The sequence below is a fragment of the Atta cephalotes genome, assembly GCF_000143395.1.
Source record: "Atta cephalotes unplaced genomic scaffold scaffold00021, whole genome shotgun sequence".
Lineage (NCBI taxonomy): Eukaryota > Metazoa > Arthropoda > Insecta > Hymenoptera > Formicidae > Atta > Atta cephalotes.
The window spans coordinates 4,858,078-4,873,756 of NW_012130085.1; the positions used below are offsets into that span (position 1 = coordinate 4,858,078).

General features: G+C 33.0%; 3 protein-coding genes across 3 annotated transcripts; 2 read left to right on the forward strand and 1 right to left on the reverse strand.

The window, feature by feature from the left end:
* Window positions 1–4,564: 4,564 nt before the first annotated feature.
* LOC105619427 (cyclin-L1) lies at window positions 4,565–7,798 on the forward strand. The gene is made up of 4 exons (XM_012200948.1): window positions 4,565–4,807; window positions 5,783–5,967; window positions 6,074–6,658; window positions 7,537–7,798. The coding sequence occupies exons 1-4, from the start codon at window positions 4,565–4,567 to the stop codon at window positions 7,796–7,798; spliced, it is 1,275 nt and encodes a 424-aa protein (XP_012056338.1).
* A 999-nt stretch (window positions 7,799–8,797) lies between these two features.
* LOC105619429 (leucine-rich repeat-containing protein 51-like) lies at window positions 8,798–9,512 on the reverse strand. The gene is made up of 2 exons (XM_012200949.1): window positions 9,398–9,512; window positions 8,798–9,258 (listed from the first exon to the last, which is right to left on the reverse strand). The coding sequence occupies exons 1-2, from the start codon at window positions 9,510–9,512 to the stop codon at window positions 8,798–8,800; spliced, it is 576 nt and encodes a 191-aa protein (XP_012056339.1).
* Window positions 9,513–10,224: 712 nt separating this feature from the next.
* LOC105619430 (borealin) lies at window positions 10,225–11,085 on the forward strand. The gene is made up of 2 exons (XM_012200950.1): window positions 10,225–10,710; window positions 10,765–11,085. The coding sequence occupies exons 1-2, from the start codon at window positions 10,225–10,227 to the stop codon at window positions 11,083–11,085; spliced, it is 807 nt and encodes a 268-aa protein (XP_012056340.1).
* Window positions 11,086–15,679: the final 4,594 nt, after the last annotated feature.

The window sequence follows — 15,679 nt, forward strand, 5'->3', positions numbered from 1 at the left end:
TCTCTACACACACACACACACACACACACACACACACACACACACACACACACACACACACAAATGTGTATATTTCAGAATAGAGAACCGAAGACTTGTATCTTTATTGTGTGTTGTATTTTAAGAAAAATGTATTACTAAATATTTCTTTTATTATATTATTATTAAGCTAAACTCTTGTTTGTTAATTTGAAAAACCTCCTTGTATTTATTGTAAGCTTTCTCGTAGTTGCACTTCGCCTTTTCCCCAGTCACTTGGATTAAGTTCCATGACCGAAAACCAGGGCATACGGACGTACAGGCACATCTGGCGTTAAAGTGCGCCTTCCCGGCACACTGACCCAGTTTGGGCCCTTTAAATTTAAAAGGTACGTCTGACTCGTGTGTCCGTTTAGCGGAGCATGAGTTGAGGTTTCCACTTCGTCCTCCGTTCGATCCCCAGCTCATTAGGAGTCATAAGATAAAGTGCCTCCCGATTTGCGTCAGTCCTTCTCCGATTTGCGTCGGTCCTTCCCGATCCGGAACCTGGACACGATCAAATCGGTCTAATAATTCGGTTTCGTTGCGTTTACCCCTTCAGCTCCGTGCATGCGGAGCTTGGACGTAACAGCACTAAAATTAATAAATGGTCTGGCAATATAGACACAGAGTAGGACGCAAGAAGCGGAACGCAAGCTCGAGAAACTGAGAAAAGCTAGCGTTCCAATTATTACATGGATACAGACTGAGCAATTTATCTCCCCTCAAGTCCATCATCAACGTAAAAGGGCTCATTTGCGCCAAAAATATCGAGATCAAGATCCGACGTTCCTGTAATAGACCTTACCTCCGACAAGCCAACCGATAATTCTCTTAGCAATACATCTTCAAATCTTTCTTTGGATTTTGAATTCTCTTTCTCCTTTTATTCTCTTACCCTCGATAATTTCCAAAACTCAGAACTTTCTGATTCCTCTCATTCTCTAGTCCCTCCGGAAGACAACAGGTTCTATGATGAGATATTTCAGTCACTTGAATATCTCATTGAATCTATAAGAAGTTTCTCTCCCTTTTTTTTAATACACTTACACAGAAATCTATTATATTTGTCTCCAGCACCGATTTTTGTATTAGGTGTACAACTTTGCTTCCATCGTTTTCCTATAGATGGCTTTAGCGGTAAGTGGTGGTCGAAATAAATAGATCATAGACGTCATACAATAAACTTGGGCATCTGTCAACATAACCTCATAGAAACATTAGTCGATTTGTGTCTGCATCATAAAGTTATTCTCGATTGAAAATGTCAGTTTACGAGCCAAATTCTCGTCATTTGCGGGAGATTTTAATTTTTTGCTTCAATATGAAGAAATCTGCGACTGAGGCTCATCGAATGCTCTCAAATACTTATGATGAGGCCGCTATTAGTGAAAAAACGTATCGTGAGTGGTTTCAACGCTTCAAGAACGGTGATTTTTGACGTCTAAGGTCATGCTCTGTATTTGATGGGACCAGCTCGGCGTAGTGTATTATGAACTGTTAAAACCGACTGAAACAATCACAGGCGATCGGTATCGAATGCAATTGATGCGTTTGAGCCGAGCATTGAAAGACAAACGGCCGCAATACAACGAGAGACACGATAAAGTGATTTTGCAGCATGACAATGCTCGACCCCATGTTGCGAAAGTGGTCAAGATATACTTGGAAACGTTGAAATGGGAAGTCCTACTCCACCCGCCGTATTCTCCAGACGTTGCTCCCTCTGACTATCACTTGTTTCGATCAATGGCACACGGCCTGGCTGACCAGCACTTCCGGTCTTATGAAGAAGTAAAAAATTAAATCGATTCGTGGATAACCTCAAAAGATGACCAGTTTTTTCGACGCGGGATTCGTACGCTACCCGAAAAATGGAAGAAAGTAGTGGCCAGCGATGGACAATACTTAGAATCATAAATGTATAACCAGTTTTTTACAATAAAGTCTCGAATTTCGGAAAAAAAACGGCGAAAGCAAAGTTGTACATCTAATAAAAACAATATCCATCGCACACACAGTACTTACTCTTATATATATTTTTATGTTATTGTAAATTTCATACATTAATATGTATATGATTATATAAGTACACGCATACATCTGTGTCTAACTTTAATTAAGAGAAAAATAATAAATAGAAATATAAAAAAATTATATATGAATATTTCTAAATGATTGCTTAAATTTTATTTCGCCACCCGATTCGCTGTGTCTTGACAAAAATCGTATAAGTCCAATTCCTGATCAAAAGGGATTAAGTTCCTTGACCTAAAAGAAGACTAACGGATGTACAATCTTGAATTGGATAATAGCGTCGCGTATTGACGTTGATTACATCTCACATCTGAGACGTAATCAAGTACAGCCGATTTGTGGCACCCGCCAGAGTGATAATCATAAAAGCGATGTCAGTTGCGTCCTTCCTTGGCCTCCTCCTAATTCCTTTTTTCCATCGAAGTAAAAGAATCTTGGAGCCTGGACGTAACAGTCCATTCCGCTCAAAAATAGTATAGCAAAAACATATAAATCGCATTCGAAAACTCGTCGGTCAAACTCTCGTGTTTCCGATCGGAATCGCAAAATTTCCGTAAAGCCGGTTCTATAATAATTGCAAGCCGATCGCAAGTTTGTTGCAACAACCAATGAAGTTTGCATTTTGAAATTAACATTTCATATTGGCTGTCGCAACAAACTTGCGATCGGCTTGCAACTAATGTAGAACCAGCTTAATAGGTGCTCAGCTCCCGAGAGACAAAATGAACAATGCTATAGAGATGATGGAGATTTAGAGAAAGATGCTTGCAAACTGAGCACACTATATTATACTTTCCATCATGGACTTTTCTCTGCTTGCAACACTGGCTTAGTTTCCGAATTTAAATCGGATCAGAATGTAAGAATCAACCAACTACAGTCGAGTCTTGTCTTGTCTTTCATAATTAATGGCCTTAGTCCTCGTTGAGATAAACTAGTCATACAGTCGAGCATTTCCCTGTCGTTCGACTGTAAGGGCCATTCCACATAACTTACATAGCCGCATAATTATATGCATAAAGAAAATTATCCAATTACATTTCTGTCATAAAGACAAACGTAAAATATGATTGGATTTTCTTTATGTTTATGCGGCTATGCAAGTTATGTGAAATGGCCCTAAGGGCCGTCCCATATGTACATGCAATCGGAATGACGGAACAGATTTGTTACTATAAATTTTTAAGATCATTATAATTCCGTAAAAAGTTTCTCTACCCATCCCATGTAGTCGGAACAGAATGAAAACGGATGGAATGATCGCAAATTAATTTGCTTAATTAATCGATATTTCATTATTTTAATGTGATTAAAGCAGTAATATGCATAATTTATGCAATTATCTTATAACATTACTTTGAATACTGTGAATTATAAGAGTGAATTATAAGAGTGAGATGTATTTTGTTACCAAAATTTCATTGCGTTCCGGCTACAGAGAGGATTCTAAAGGAAATTCTATCCTAGAGGAAATTTTTACAGAACGGAATGGTATGTTTAACGTTCCTGAGTTGATTGAAAAATTGAAACGAATATTCAGAAATCTTTTTTTTGAAATCTACAATGATGGACAAAGAAGTAGTGTTATTACTAATGTTAAAATTATTGCGAAAGGCAAGAAATGTGCTATTCCGATATTTAAGAGTGTGCGAAAATTTTATTTCGCTTATAATGTTTTAATGCAACAGCAGAAATATACAAGAAAACGAAAATTCTGGATACAATGTTTACAAAGAATGAGGTGGCACCAAGGTGTAAGTGACAATTTAGTCCTTGAAATGCAAACGATCGATCGTGAGAAGTTCTTCAATTATTTTTCAGAATAACATCGGACTTATTTAAAGAATTACTGGCATTATAGTTGGACTATGTATATATAAAACAAAAATATGTTGTATTGAAAAATAAGAATTATTATTTATTTTCTTCTTCGAAGTTGTCAAATTCTCAACCAACATAAAATGCGGTCGAGTTGCCGCCATGAATGTTTCGAAGCATTTTTTGATTGGTCAATTAGTAAAATTCTTTCTTCCGATTGGTTAATCAAATGCTTCAAAGCATTCGTAGCGGCAACTCAACCGCACCCATAGTCTGCAATCGACATGACATTTCCTTGATTTCGAATCGTCTCAATACCTTTCTGGCTGTGATTCGGCTGTGATTCCGGCTGTGGTTCCGATACAGTAGAGAAACTTCTTACGGAACGGCTAGTAAACTGATTTCTAAGAAATCTGTTCTGTCGTTCCGATTCTATGTACATGAGACGGCACCCTAATAGGAGAATAGTACTACTCGACAGTAGTTGGTTTTTACATTCTGATTCGATTTAAATCCTCGGTTAAGAAATTAGTTCACTGCCTGGGGTCGGCGCGCAAGCGCAACAATGGCATTGTTATACAGGTAGGTTACGATGTAACGTGTTACATCGCGTCGAGAATCTTGTTTGATCGTGCTACTGCAATTTTTGTAGTTTGTCAAGATTTTCTTTGAATTAACGAGCAATTTCGAGATGAACGCGAAAGAAAACTCCATGGCGAAAGGTACAAACTCGATGGCGAAAGGTACAAACGCATCGAACACGAAACTCTACGGCAAGATCGTGTTGACGTTGCAAAATTGTCTCCTGCCTGAGGAAAAGTTCAACTCCACTCCGTCGCATTTGGATGGTCTTGATGCAGAAACCGAAACGGACTTGCGGATACTGGGATGCGAACTTATACAGACAGCTGGTATCCTCTTAAAATTACCGCAGGTGGGTTTTCATGCCAATAATCGGAATCTATTTCGAATTTTCCTAACCTCAATGTTTTAGAAAATCTTGTCTCAAAATGTGATCTATTTCCTTAAACAAGTGTCTTTGCATTAATTAATTGTTATTTCAATTTTGTATATTTAATTTTTGAACATGTACATACGATTACCATTACTAAATTTTTTCAATTTAAATTGTAATTTAATTATACACTTGTTTAATTAATTTACATATATGTTTAATTTTTTACAAGTAAAGCTTTACACATACACACACATATACACACATATACACACACATACACATACACACACAAATTAATATTATTGAAACAATATATGTACATTGTATTAAAAAAGTATTTGAATCATAGATTTTGCTAAATCCTATAAATTCAATATTTACACTGAATATTATTTTGTTTAATAAAACATTTAAGATAATTTTATTATATTTTATTTATAAATATATCGTTTTTGGTATACATACACACACACACACACACACACACACACACACACACACACACACACACATACACACATATACACACATATACACACATATACATACATACATACACACATACACATATATATATATATATATATGTGTGTATATATATATATATATAATCTACTTTTTTTATATGAAAAACTTTGCTATTGCTATTACTTTAACCCTTTGCGGACAGAACTATATGTTCACTTACAATTAGTACAAAACTGACAAAAATAGCTTAAGGTGTATGTATTTCCAGAGTCTGGATTTCCAGAGTGGCTAATGTAGATGAGAATGATGACGTGTACGCTGGATATATGTCGACATGAGTCGTACAGCAAAATCAAAGTGTGGCAATGGAATAATATCTCTGCTTGTGTCCCTAAAGGGTTAAATATTGTTGATATATTACAAATTTTGTTACAGAATGTCATGGTTTAATCGTCCTTTTGGTCTTTACATTTATTTGCGTAGGTTGCAATGGCTACAGGACAAGTAATATTCCAACGATTTTATTATAGCAAATCTTTAGTTAGACACAATATGGAAACAACTGCAATGGGTTGCATCTGCTTAGCCAGCAAAATTGAGGAGGCACCTAGGCGTATCAGGGATGTCATTAACGTTTTTAATCACATAAAACAAGTATCCAGTCAAAAGTAAGTTGCTTCATTATTTTGGTTTTATAAAACCATTTTATGATCTTAATTATAAAATTAAGAAACAGAAAGAATTAAAAGAATTCATTTTTGTTATTTATTTCAGAGCAATACAACCTGTAATTCTCGATCAGAATTATGTGGCTTTAAAGAATCAAGTCATCAAGTCAGAAAGAAGAGTGTTGAAAGAACTAGGTTTCTGCGTTCATGTAAAACATCCTCACAAAATTATAGTCATGTATTTGCAAGTGTTGGGATATGAGAAGAATCGCACGCTAATGCAGCAAAGCTGGAATTATATGAATGACTCATTGCGTTCTGACGTGTTTTTGCGTTATCAGCCAGAAACAGTGGCTTGTGCGTGTATTTATTTAGCCGCTCGTCAATTGCAGCTGCCTCTACCAACGACACCCGCTTGGTTTTCGGTGTTTAGAGTCAGCGAATATGCAATCAGAGACGTATGTCGACGTATACTGCGTCTTTACTCACGACCGCGTGTACGACCCGAACAATTGGAAAAACGAGTCGAGGAATTGCGACGTCAGTATGAAGAGGCCAGAACCAAGGCACGTGGTGGAGACGTTGATGGACATACACCGAGTCCACCGTTGCCAAAACATCACAACGCCTGGGGTGGATTTATCAGTCGCAGCGGCACACATGCAGCCCCCGAAAGAACGAAATCACCCAGGTGTGTATGATAATGTTTTCACTCGAGTAAAAACAACAAATAAATATATTCAATCCATAATAAGCGAAATGATTCATATCTCATACATCACATATCATATTCATTAAATTTGGCAATGTAATGCATCGAAACGGACATATGATATGACATTTGTGACAGCATCACAATTTAACATTTCGCCTAAATAATGGATACGTTCCAATATTCACTGTCAGTGCTGAAAATATACAGCGTACGTAACATATATTGTATAGTTTCAGCACTGGCAGTAAATATCGGAATGCACCTAATAAGAACATTAACGTTAAATGATAACTTTGTAAGATTATTGATGAGATGAAAGTAGTTACAAATAATTAAATTATCATCGTACTGAAAAGTATTCAAATCTAAGATCGAAACATTGTGTAATTTTTTAATGTCAATTGTATAGATTGTAATAATTTTTACATGTGACTTCTTATGTTGGCTCAATTAAAGACATTTTATTAATTCATTCATTAGAGCCTAAATTGACTTTTAAATTATTAAGATAAATGCATAAAAAATGCACTATAAATTATTTTTAAAGGTGTATATATCATACATGGTGTAGGATAATTATGTCGAGATTGATATACTTCTAATAAATATTGATATATAATAAAGATTGATATACTACTAATAGTGTACTTTCTTCATGTAATTATACATGTGACATACATTGTTACAATAAGAGTTCATGCTATCTTTTTCTAATTTGATTTGTAAAAATCAACAATGCGAGTAATATATTATTGTTCATAAAATTTTATATGAATTTTACAACATGGAATGTTTATAATTGAAAAAAAACCTTGTCATTGATACATTTTTAAATATTTTTTTATGTATTTCAGACGCTCAAAATCTCCAAGTACTTCCCCATCACGAGGCGAAGAAACAAAGTATTCAAATAAGCGAAAAAGGCATAGCAGAAGTAGATCCCGAAGTCACAGTCATAGTAGATCTGGCAAACCCAAAAAGACTCAACGAAGACGATCAGGTAGCCACAAGTCATCACGAAGATCGCGTAGTTATAGATCACGAAGTCGATCTCGGGATAGGGATTTGGAAAAATCAAGCAAACATCGTAATAAACGTAGTAGACGATTACACTAAATATTAATGTGTAGGCAGCACTTTTACATTATGTTGTGAGATATCATAGGTTTAGTTTACATCATGCATTTAATACGGGTACTAACTAGTAACTTTATATTGAATTGTCTTAATTTCGGCGATACATATAAACATATACATGATATGTGTATTTAATTAATCATTTTGATACATATTGTATCAATTTAGTGCATTGAATACATCGTTGAAATTAAAATAATTTGATAGAAAGTTACTAGTTAGTATCTGTATCAAGTGCACAATGTAAAGTAGCCATAATTTAAATATCACTATTGTAATAAATTTACAATATACAGCAGAACTTTATCAGGCCTACTGTAATTCTTTTAATATATTTCAAAAAATTAATACTTGGTTTTTCGAGATTATCGAAATGATTGAATTTCGCATAGTTGCTACCAGTAATGTATACATACATTGCTTTTTCACAAGCTAATTTAACATTTTCATTATTTATATATAGGAATATAATTTATATTAAAAATTATTAAATGAGGTCGATAAAGGTTGTAATTTTTTTTAAATACTAAAATATGTAAAGCATTTTTTATATTTTGCATGAGTTCGTAGAAATTTATCTGGAAAAAACAAAATATATTTAATATTCTATATATTAACATGTACTTCTTTTATAAATTTTTATAATATCTGACAGAGATCTATAAACAAATATGTTTGATAGGCACAAAGAATATCAATGTTTATGATTCCACAAAAATTACAAGCATCTTTCTTGATCGCTTATCATTATTTACTATAAGATTAAATTTCAACAATTAGATATCGTTTTTAGAAGAATATTAATTTCATATGTAATTATGTTTCATGTAAAGTTGCCATATCTCCAGTAATAAGTAACATGGTATACAATGTTACAAAAAAGTTATAAAAATATTAGGGGAAAGTGTATATCAAAAAAAGAGCATTCAATGGTATAAAAATAAATTTTATATTCGTATCCCAGGTTGTTGTATCATTTTAAAAAATCTTATGGGCAGCGCCTTTTTTTTTTTCAGCAGCAATCACTGGCGAGAAATCTAAGACGAGTAACTGTGGGAGCAGATGTACGATATAACCCCTGTAGCAAGGAATGTCTTCTATCGGATTACCATGTAACGTTAATGACCTAAGATTTTGTAACTTCCTGAGCTTTAAAATATCTGTAATATTTGCGATTTTATTGCCGTGCAAGTAGAGAATCTTCAAATTTGTAAATTTCTCTATTTCTTCTCCAATCTCGTTTATTTCATTGAAAGATAAATCCAACCAACTGAGATACACAGGATTATCAAGAACTCTATCCGCGAGACGTTGAAGACCTTCCATTGAGCTCAGTAGATTATTGCTCAGCCACAACGTACTGGTTATGTAACGATCCTTAAGTGTTCTTATCGGAGCTTTTCCGGTACGTATTACTTGTGCACGTTTCTCCATCAAATCTATTAAAAGAAAAACCAAGAGATTTTTCTGTGAATGAGTTATTAATGCTCATAAGAGTTTGCGATAAAAAATTGTCAATATACGCTATCAACTCGCAAAATAATAAATTAAAAAATGACATTCCTTTAATTTATGTACCGTCCATGGTGATAGCTTTTTTAAACGATAAATCTAACGGTGGGGCGACCAGCATTTCCTGTTGTTCGTTTCGTTTGTAATCCGAAATATGATTTTGAGAAGAATTAGTGCTCATTGCGGGTAATTGAACTTGATCTCTCTAATAAATAGGCAACTATCACTTCTATCACCTCGAGAAACATTTGAAGTTTGTATCTTGGTTTACCGAAAGTTTCATTTTAATTCGCCACTTTTATAGCGGGATTCTCTAAGGCCGGAATCAGACTACGTATTGAAGAATGAGATTGAAGATTGACCAATCAGAACAAAAGCAGCCAAAATTTCTTTGTCCTCATTGATGAAATTTTAATCTTTAATTTTTAATCTTAATCTTCAATGCATATTCTGATTCTGGCCTAAACGTCTTCTCGATGATTGTCGTTATCGGAAACTAGCGACAGTCAATGACAGGACAATCTTGGAAGAAAGCGCGACTGTCATTGGCTGTCATTAGTTAACAACAAATTAGTGACAATTGTCGATAAAACGTTTACAGAATCCGCAATTGGGCGAGTGACTAATGGTGGCGCTGAAAATTGTCTGCATCTTTTTAAGAGGGAGGGAGAATGGTCTTGTTCACGATCCGCGCGCGGCGCGCCTAGTCGATGCTTGTCGCGGTCATTATCGGTAAATAAATTGAATTGAGCTGGTAACGGTCGCTTATCTTAGCCGGGTTATATTTGTTAAAAATTAGCCACTAAAGAAGAAGAGAAAGAAGGAGAATAATTTTTCAACGCATCACACGTACGAGAGATTTATTGACGTACATTGACGTAACGTGCATCAAAATGCCAAGAACCAAGCGCAACAAAGCGACGAGTAACTCGATGAAGGAACGCGATGCGGCGGTAAAGACCTTTGAGAAACGCACACAGCTCTCTATCGCCAAGATGGAACGCGATGCAATGGCGGATTTAAAGACCTACGTGACTTGTATCGATGTTATAATTTCCCGCTTACCAAAAGACATTCGTCAAATGAAATTGGGCGAGTTAATAGACAGGCATGATCATGACAATGAGAAAGAAAACTTTAACGATGAGGTAAGTTCATCAGTCAAAGATCTTCATATGCAACCACCCGCCATTCCTAAAGTGAGAAAAGGGAAAGCTACTAAACGTACCGCTGCATCTGACGATGGATATGCGACTGGAGGTACTAGCGTAGGCAGTACATCGCGAGTCGCTAAAGCACTGACTAAAGCAACACCAGCCAAGAGAACACGTTCAACTAGAGCAAGCAAAGCCAAACTCAGTGAAATTAATCAGACAATGGTAAGTTCAAATGCAAGGACTATCTGAAAGTCTTTACTAAGCAGTAATTTTCAGACACCAGCAATGCTGAAGCCTGTAAACAATGTATATAATGTCGTTACACCAAAAGTCAAGCCTAACACACCATTGAACGTATTAAGGCGTCCGCGTCAAGGAGAAATGGTTCTTAGTATGCAAGGCAGTCCACTCTTGGTCTCTGCTGTCGTCGAGGAAAAAACTGCTAATATCAATGTACCTTTGAGTAATGGTAATGTAATGTCCTTATTACCACAAGAAGGATTGCGCATGTCAAATATTCCTCCACTAGATCCTGAGACAATGCATCAATTAGAGACTCTTAAGAATCATATTGAGAAAGTTATCTCATTGAAGTAGTAATTACGATGCGATAATATATTATGACAGACGATAACTACTTTAATGTAATATAATAAATTATACTTATAGGATTTTATTATTTTTATACATTTATATATATATATATATAGTTATATTCGTGTGTGAGAAGAAAAAGATGATGTATATCACTGATAGGATACTTTTAAAGATTGGCTTTGATCAAATTTTTATGACAATTTATAAAAATTTGCAATTATTAACATAAATTATTTGGATAATATTGAATTTATGATTTTTTATTATGTCAATGTTGTATAAATAGGTACACATACTTTTAATACTATAATATCTTGCATGTGTCGAAAAATTACAATTTTTCTCCATAGTTATCTATTGCTAATCAAACTCAAATAATATATTAAAAATACAGTTTTAATTAAAAATCGGGTATTATTAAGTATTTTATTTTCGGCTGTTTTTAGTAGTATCTCGTCAGTGTATGTATGTTTTTGTATTCTTTCTCCCCTTGTTGAAATCTTGTAATAAAAATCTATCAGATAAAATAGTTTTATATTATTTCCTGATAATTAGCATTTTTTGGTTGAAGAGAAATAATTCATTACGATTGAAAATAATCATAAGGTAATTTTTTAACAAACTTGTATGCTAGTTAAATTCTATTGGATACTGGATATCTTATGTTGTATTAAGCTGAATGTACAGATGGTAATGAATTATACAGATAGTAACAATGTACCTTAACACCTGAAATTGTACAAGTATTGGAACATAATTAGATGATTTATGAATATCTATAAACGGAGAATGTGCTTTGAATATGGCCTAATACTCCTACAATTTTAGGTGTTAAGGCATATCTGTCACCGTTCATATTACATGAGCTGCAGCGAATGCATACGGTGACCAATCTCACCAATCAAGTGCCAAGTAAAGTTCTAGATATATCTAGAGACTCTTAAAGGAGAGTTTGGCCACTGACGAGATGTTATTAAAGACATCCTTACAGGAGTTCACGTCTTTGTGAATGTTGAAGTGATTAAGAGAGTTAAAAACTGATAATATTGTACTAATTTTATAATTTATTAGTTTAATAGACGTATTTATGCATTTAGAACACAATAATACTCGACTTTTTTTTAAAATTGTGATTTCAGAGTGTTATCGTCAGTTTGATTATCAACCATGGAGTATAGAGAATAAGAGGCCGAACTAGGCTTTAAAAGTGTGATCAAAATTAGGTTTTTGAATTGGCATTGGTGATGCTCGGTAGGCGGCGTTCGAATCGCAAAACTCCTCTTAAGACTTAGAGTGCATTCCGTTTCTTGCATGATGCACATAGAAGCATAGAAGTTCGTTCCGTTTCTCTTCATGCACACTCGCTGCATGCATGATTCAACCTACCATTAATTGCATGACCCCGCCTCTTCCGGTGCATGAGACCGTATGAAGTGCCTCATCTCTCGAGCTGAGGCAGTTCATGTAGCTTATGCATTCAACATATTTTAGCGCGAAACTGAAATCATGGGTGATTCTGCTGGGGCGAGTGTACTTAAAATCGTAAGGGTTAAAGACGCGTAAGTAGGATGCTCAGAATACCCAAAAAATTTTTTAATTTAATTTATTTCATATATACATATATTATATAATATATATACGTATAATATTCTGGTATTCCGAAAAATTATGCATATACTGATATTATGAAAATTTCGATTGAATACCGGTATTTAACATTCAATACTGATATTTAGATCTCGGTTTTGCGTATATCGCTATAGAATATCGGCTTTTAATCCCTGATTTATATAATACTGAAAAATTAATATATTGATATATTACTGCTATTTTTCATATCGTTTAAATTCCTTAATATAAAATAGTATGATAGAGGTTAGTTTACATTAGTCATATCCTTATAAAATAGATAGAAGAAAATAAAAATAACGGACTTTAAGAATGTTTTGTACGTATTGTAACAAAAAGTTCCTGAAATTTGATTTTGATGAATATATGTTTTCATATGGTTTGAATAATAAAGATTGTATATAGAATGTTATTATTTACTCATAACTAAAATGCAGAAATGTACTTTTGAATTTCTATTGCTAATTATTTCTGAAAAAATGAAAAATTTTTGACAGTATCTCAAATCTGATCTTAAAATCCTTATATTTTAAACTCTTATATAATAATATACTTTAAGTTGCTTCACAGTGAATCAATTTTGGATTTTGTTATAAGTGTCTGAACATATTAGGTGTGGGAAAAAGTTTGTGGCGTTTTTTTAATGCCATCTAATGGGAAAAACGCCACGAACTTTTTCCCGCACCTAATATGTAAGAATACTCTGTAAAATTTTTGTTAAATTTCTAATATTTTAGAAATAGGTATTAAACATCCTTTTTGGACATTTTGGTAATACATTTTATTTTTTGTTTTCTGCAAAATAAGATTATAAGTGCTGCTCGAAAAATATAAATCTTTTTTTTATCAAAAAAGACAGTAATTATTGAATGCATTTGTAATTCAGTCAATTTTAAATTGTCGTCCATGTTTACTGCATGAATTCACTGCGAATCCGTTCCGTTACTAAAACCGCATGGAGTATATTAGAGAAACAAAACGTACCCTGCTATGCATTAACTCCATGCTATGCATTAAATACTCATGCGCTTCATGCAAGAAATGGAACGCACCTTTAAATATAATAGGCACATGCAATAAGCAAGGAACAGGGAATTACGCATCGTCCAATGAAAACTCCGGAATATAAGTTTGATTCACAACCTATACTACAAACCTAATACAAACATACCACTAAAGATGCATGAAGTTCATGAGACAAGAAATGTGGCACAGGGAATGGAAACAATTTTCCGACGTGTTGGAATTTTATTGCCTGTTTTCTATGCCTTTTTGACTAATTGTTTTTTAAGATTATATTTTCATTCATGAATTTAGTTTTGGCAAATTTCAGTTTAAAAGACATGATTATTGCTAGAAAAGAAAATTTCACGATTCATTGCAGGATAGCATTTTCAAAAATGACGATTTTGATACAGAACACTTGATCAAACGCAAGATCAAAAATATGGAGATGAGCTTTTAATAGATTTGATTCAATCTAAGCCATTTCTTTATGATAAAAAGATTAAAGAATTTTGAGATACTCATGAAAGAAAATGCATGAGAGATGGCTTCTATTTTAGGAATTTTAAATATGCACAATTTAACTGAATATGTTTTTAAATAATTTTTTCCAATAACTAAGTACATATATTAAATATTACTTTTTAATATACTTTATTAACTTACTGTTTAATATAAATAAATTATTTAAATAATTCTAATTACATATTTACTTAAATCAATTACATATTTACTTAAATCAATTACATATTTACTTAAATCAATTAATGTCTTTTGCTAGCATATGTATTAATATCAAAAGCAAATTAACATTCAGATCAGATATTTATTTATACTCTTTTTATTAAAAATATTTTTTTCTGAAATGTCTAATATTATGTATAATGTTATGTATAAATATCTAATATTACAATTTATGAATGATGATGATGACAATATTTTATGTATTATATAGTCTCAGATTGTCAAGCACATTGAATATGTCTTCGTAAAGAGAGGCAACTACGAGAAAATAAAACAAGAAGTGGGACAGGAAAATTTACAAAACAAAAATGGATTCTATTTGACAATTTAAATTTTTTTAGAGAAAATTGTTACTCCAAGAAAGTTAATTTTGTTTTATAAAAATTATTACAGACTTTTACTTGAATATATCTTATAAATATATATCTTATAAGTATATATCTATTACAAACTTTGTTTATATACATATTTTATTTTCATGATTTCAGGACTTACTCTAATATTATACATTAAAAATCAATTCGTGTATGAACACCCATTCTTTTATAGAAAAGTCTGCACAAAATAATGATGAAATATGTTATGATAACGTGATTAGTGATATGCAAAGTTATTTTTTTTTTTAAATTAATTTATTATACAATGAATGTAATGATTATGATGTTGAACAATATCAGTAGAAATGTCATATATAGAACATTTTATTTTAAGAAAGTCTTTGTATTTTTGTCTTAATATATTTAGAACATGTATTCATATGTCTATTATGTAACACATTTAAATTTTGATACATTTAACATATATGTCATTTGAATTTCTAATATGTTATAGCTTAAAGAATAGTTATATTCAATGTGTACAAACCATACATTGTAAATTATTTTAAAAATATATGAATATAATTTACAAAATTTACTATTTGTTTTTAGATGGAATACAATTCTGTAAGTAGACAGTTTTAATTTATGCAACAGTAGACCAGAAATGCGTATAAGTACTATACATTTGTAATATGAAATTTAACAATAGAGTGTGTGTGTGTGTGTGTGTGTGTGTGTGTGTGTGTGTGTGTGTGTGTGTGTGTGTGTGTGTGTGTGTGTGTGTGTGTGTGTGTGTGTGTGTGTGTGTGTGTGTGTGTGTGTGTGTGTGTGTGTGTGTGTGTGTGTGTTGTAGTAGTTAGTTAGTAGTTAGTTAGTTAGTTAGTTAGTTAGTTAGT

Excerpts from the sequence above, each read along its gene's own strand:
- LOC105619427 (XM_012200948.1), top strand. The coding sequence starts at position 4,565 with ATGAACGCGAAAGAAAACTCCATGGCGAAAGGTACAAACTCGATGGCG. Across the intron at positions 4,808-5,782 it reads TCCTCTTAAAATTACCGCAG|GTTGCAATGGCTACAGGACA; the intron begins GTGGGTTTTCAT and ends TTATTTGCGTAG. Across the intron at positions 6,659-7,536 it reads GAAAGAACGAAATCACCCAG|ACGCTCAAAATCTCCAAGTA; the intron begins GTGTGTATGATA and ends TATGTATTTCAG.
- LOC105619429 (XM_012200949.1), bottom strand. The coding sequence starts at position 9,512 with ATGAGCACTAATTCTTCTCAAAATCATATTTCGGATTACAAACGAAAC. Across the intron at positions 9,259-9,397 it reads AAAAGCTATCACCATGGACG|ATTTGATGGAGAAACGTGCA; the intron begins GTACATAAATTA and ends TTCTTTTAATAG.
- LOC105619430 (XM_012200950.1), top strand. The coding sequence starts at position 10,225 with ATGCCAAGAACCAAGCGCAACAAAGCGACGAGTAACTCGATGAAGGAA. Across the intron at positions 10,711-10,764 it reads GTGAAATTAATCAGACAATG|ACACCAGCAATGCTGAAGCC; the intron begins GTAAGTTCAAAT and ends AGTAATTTTCAG.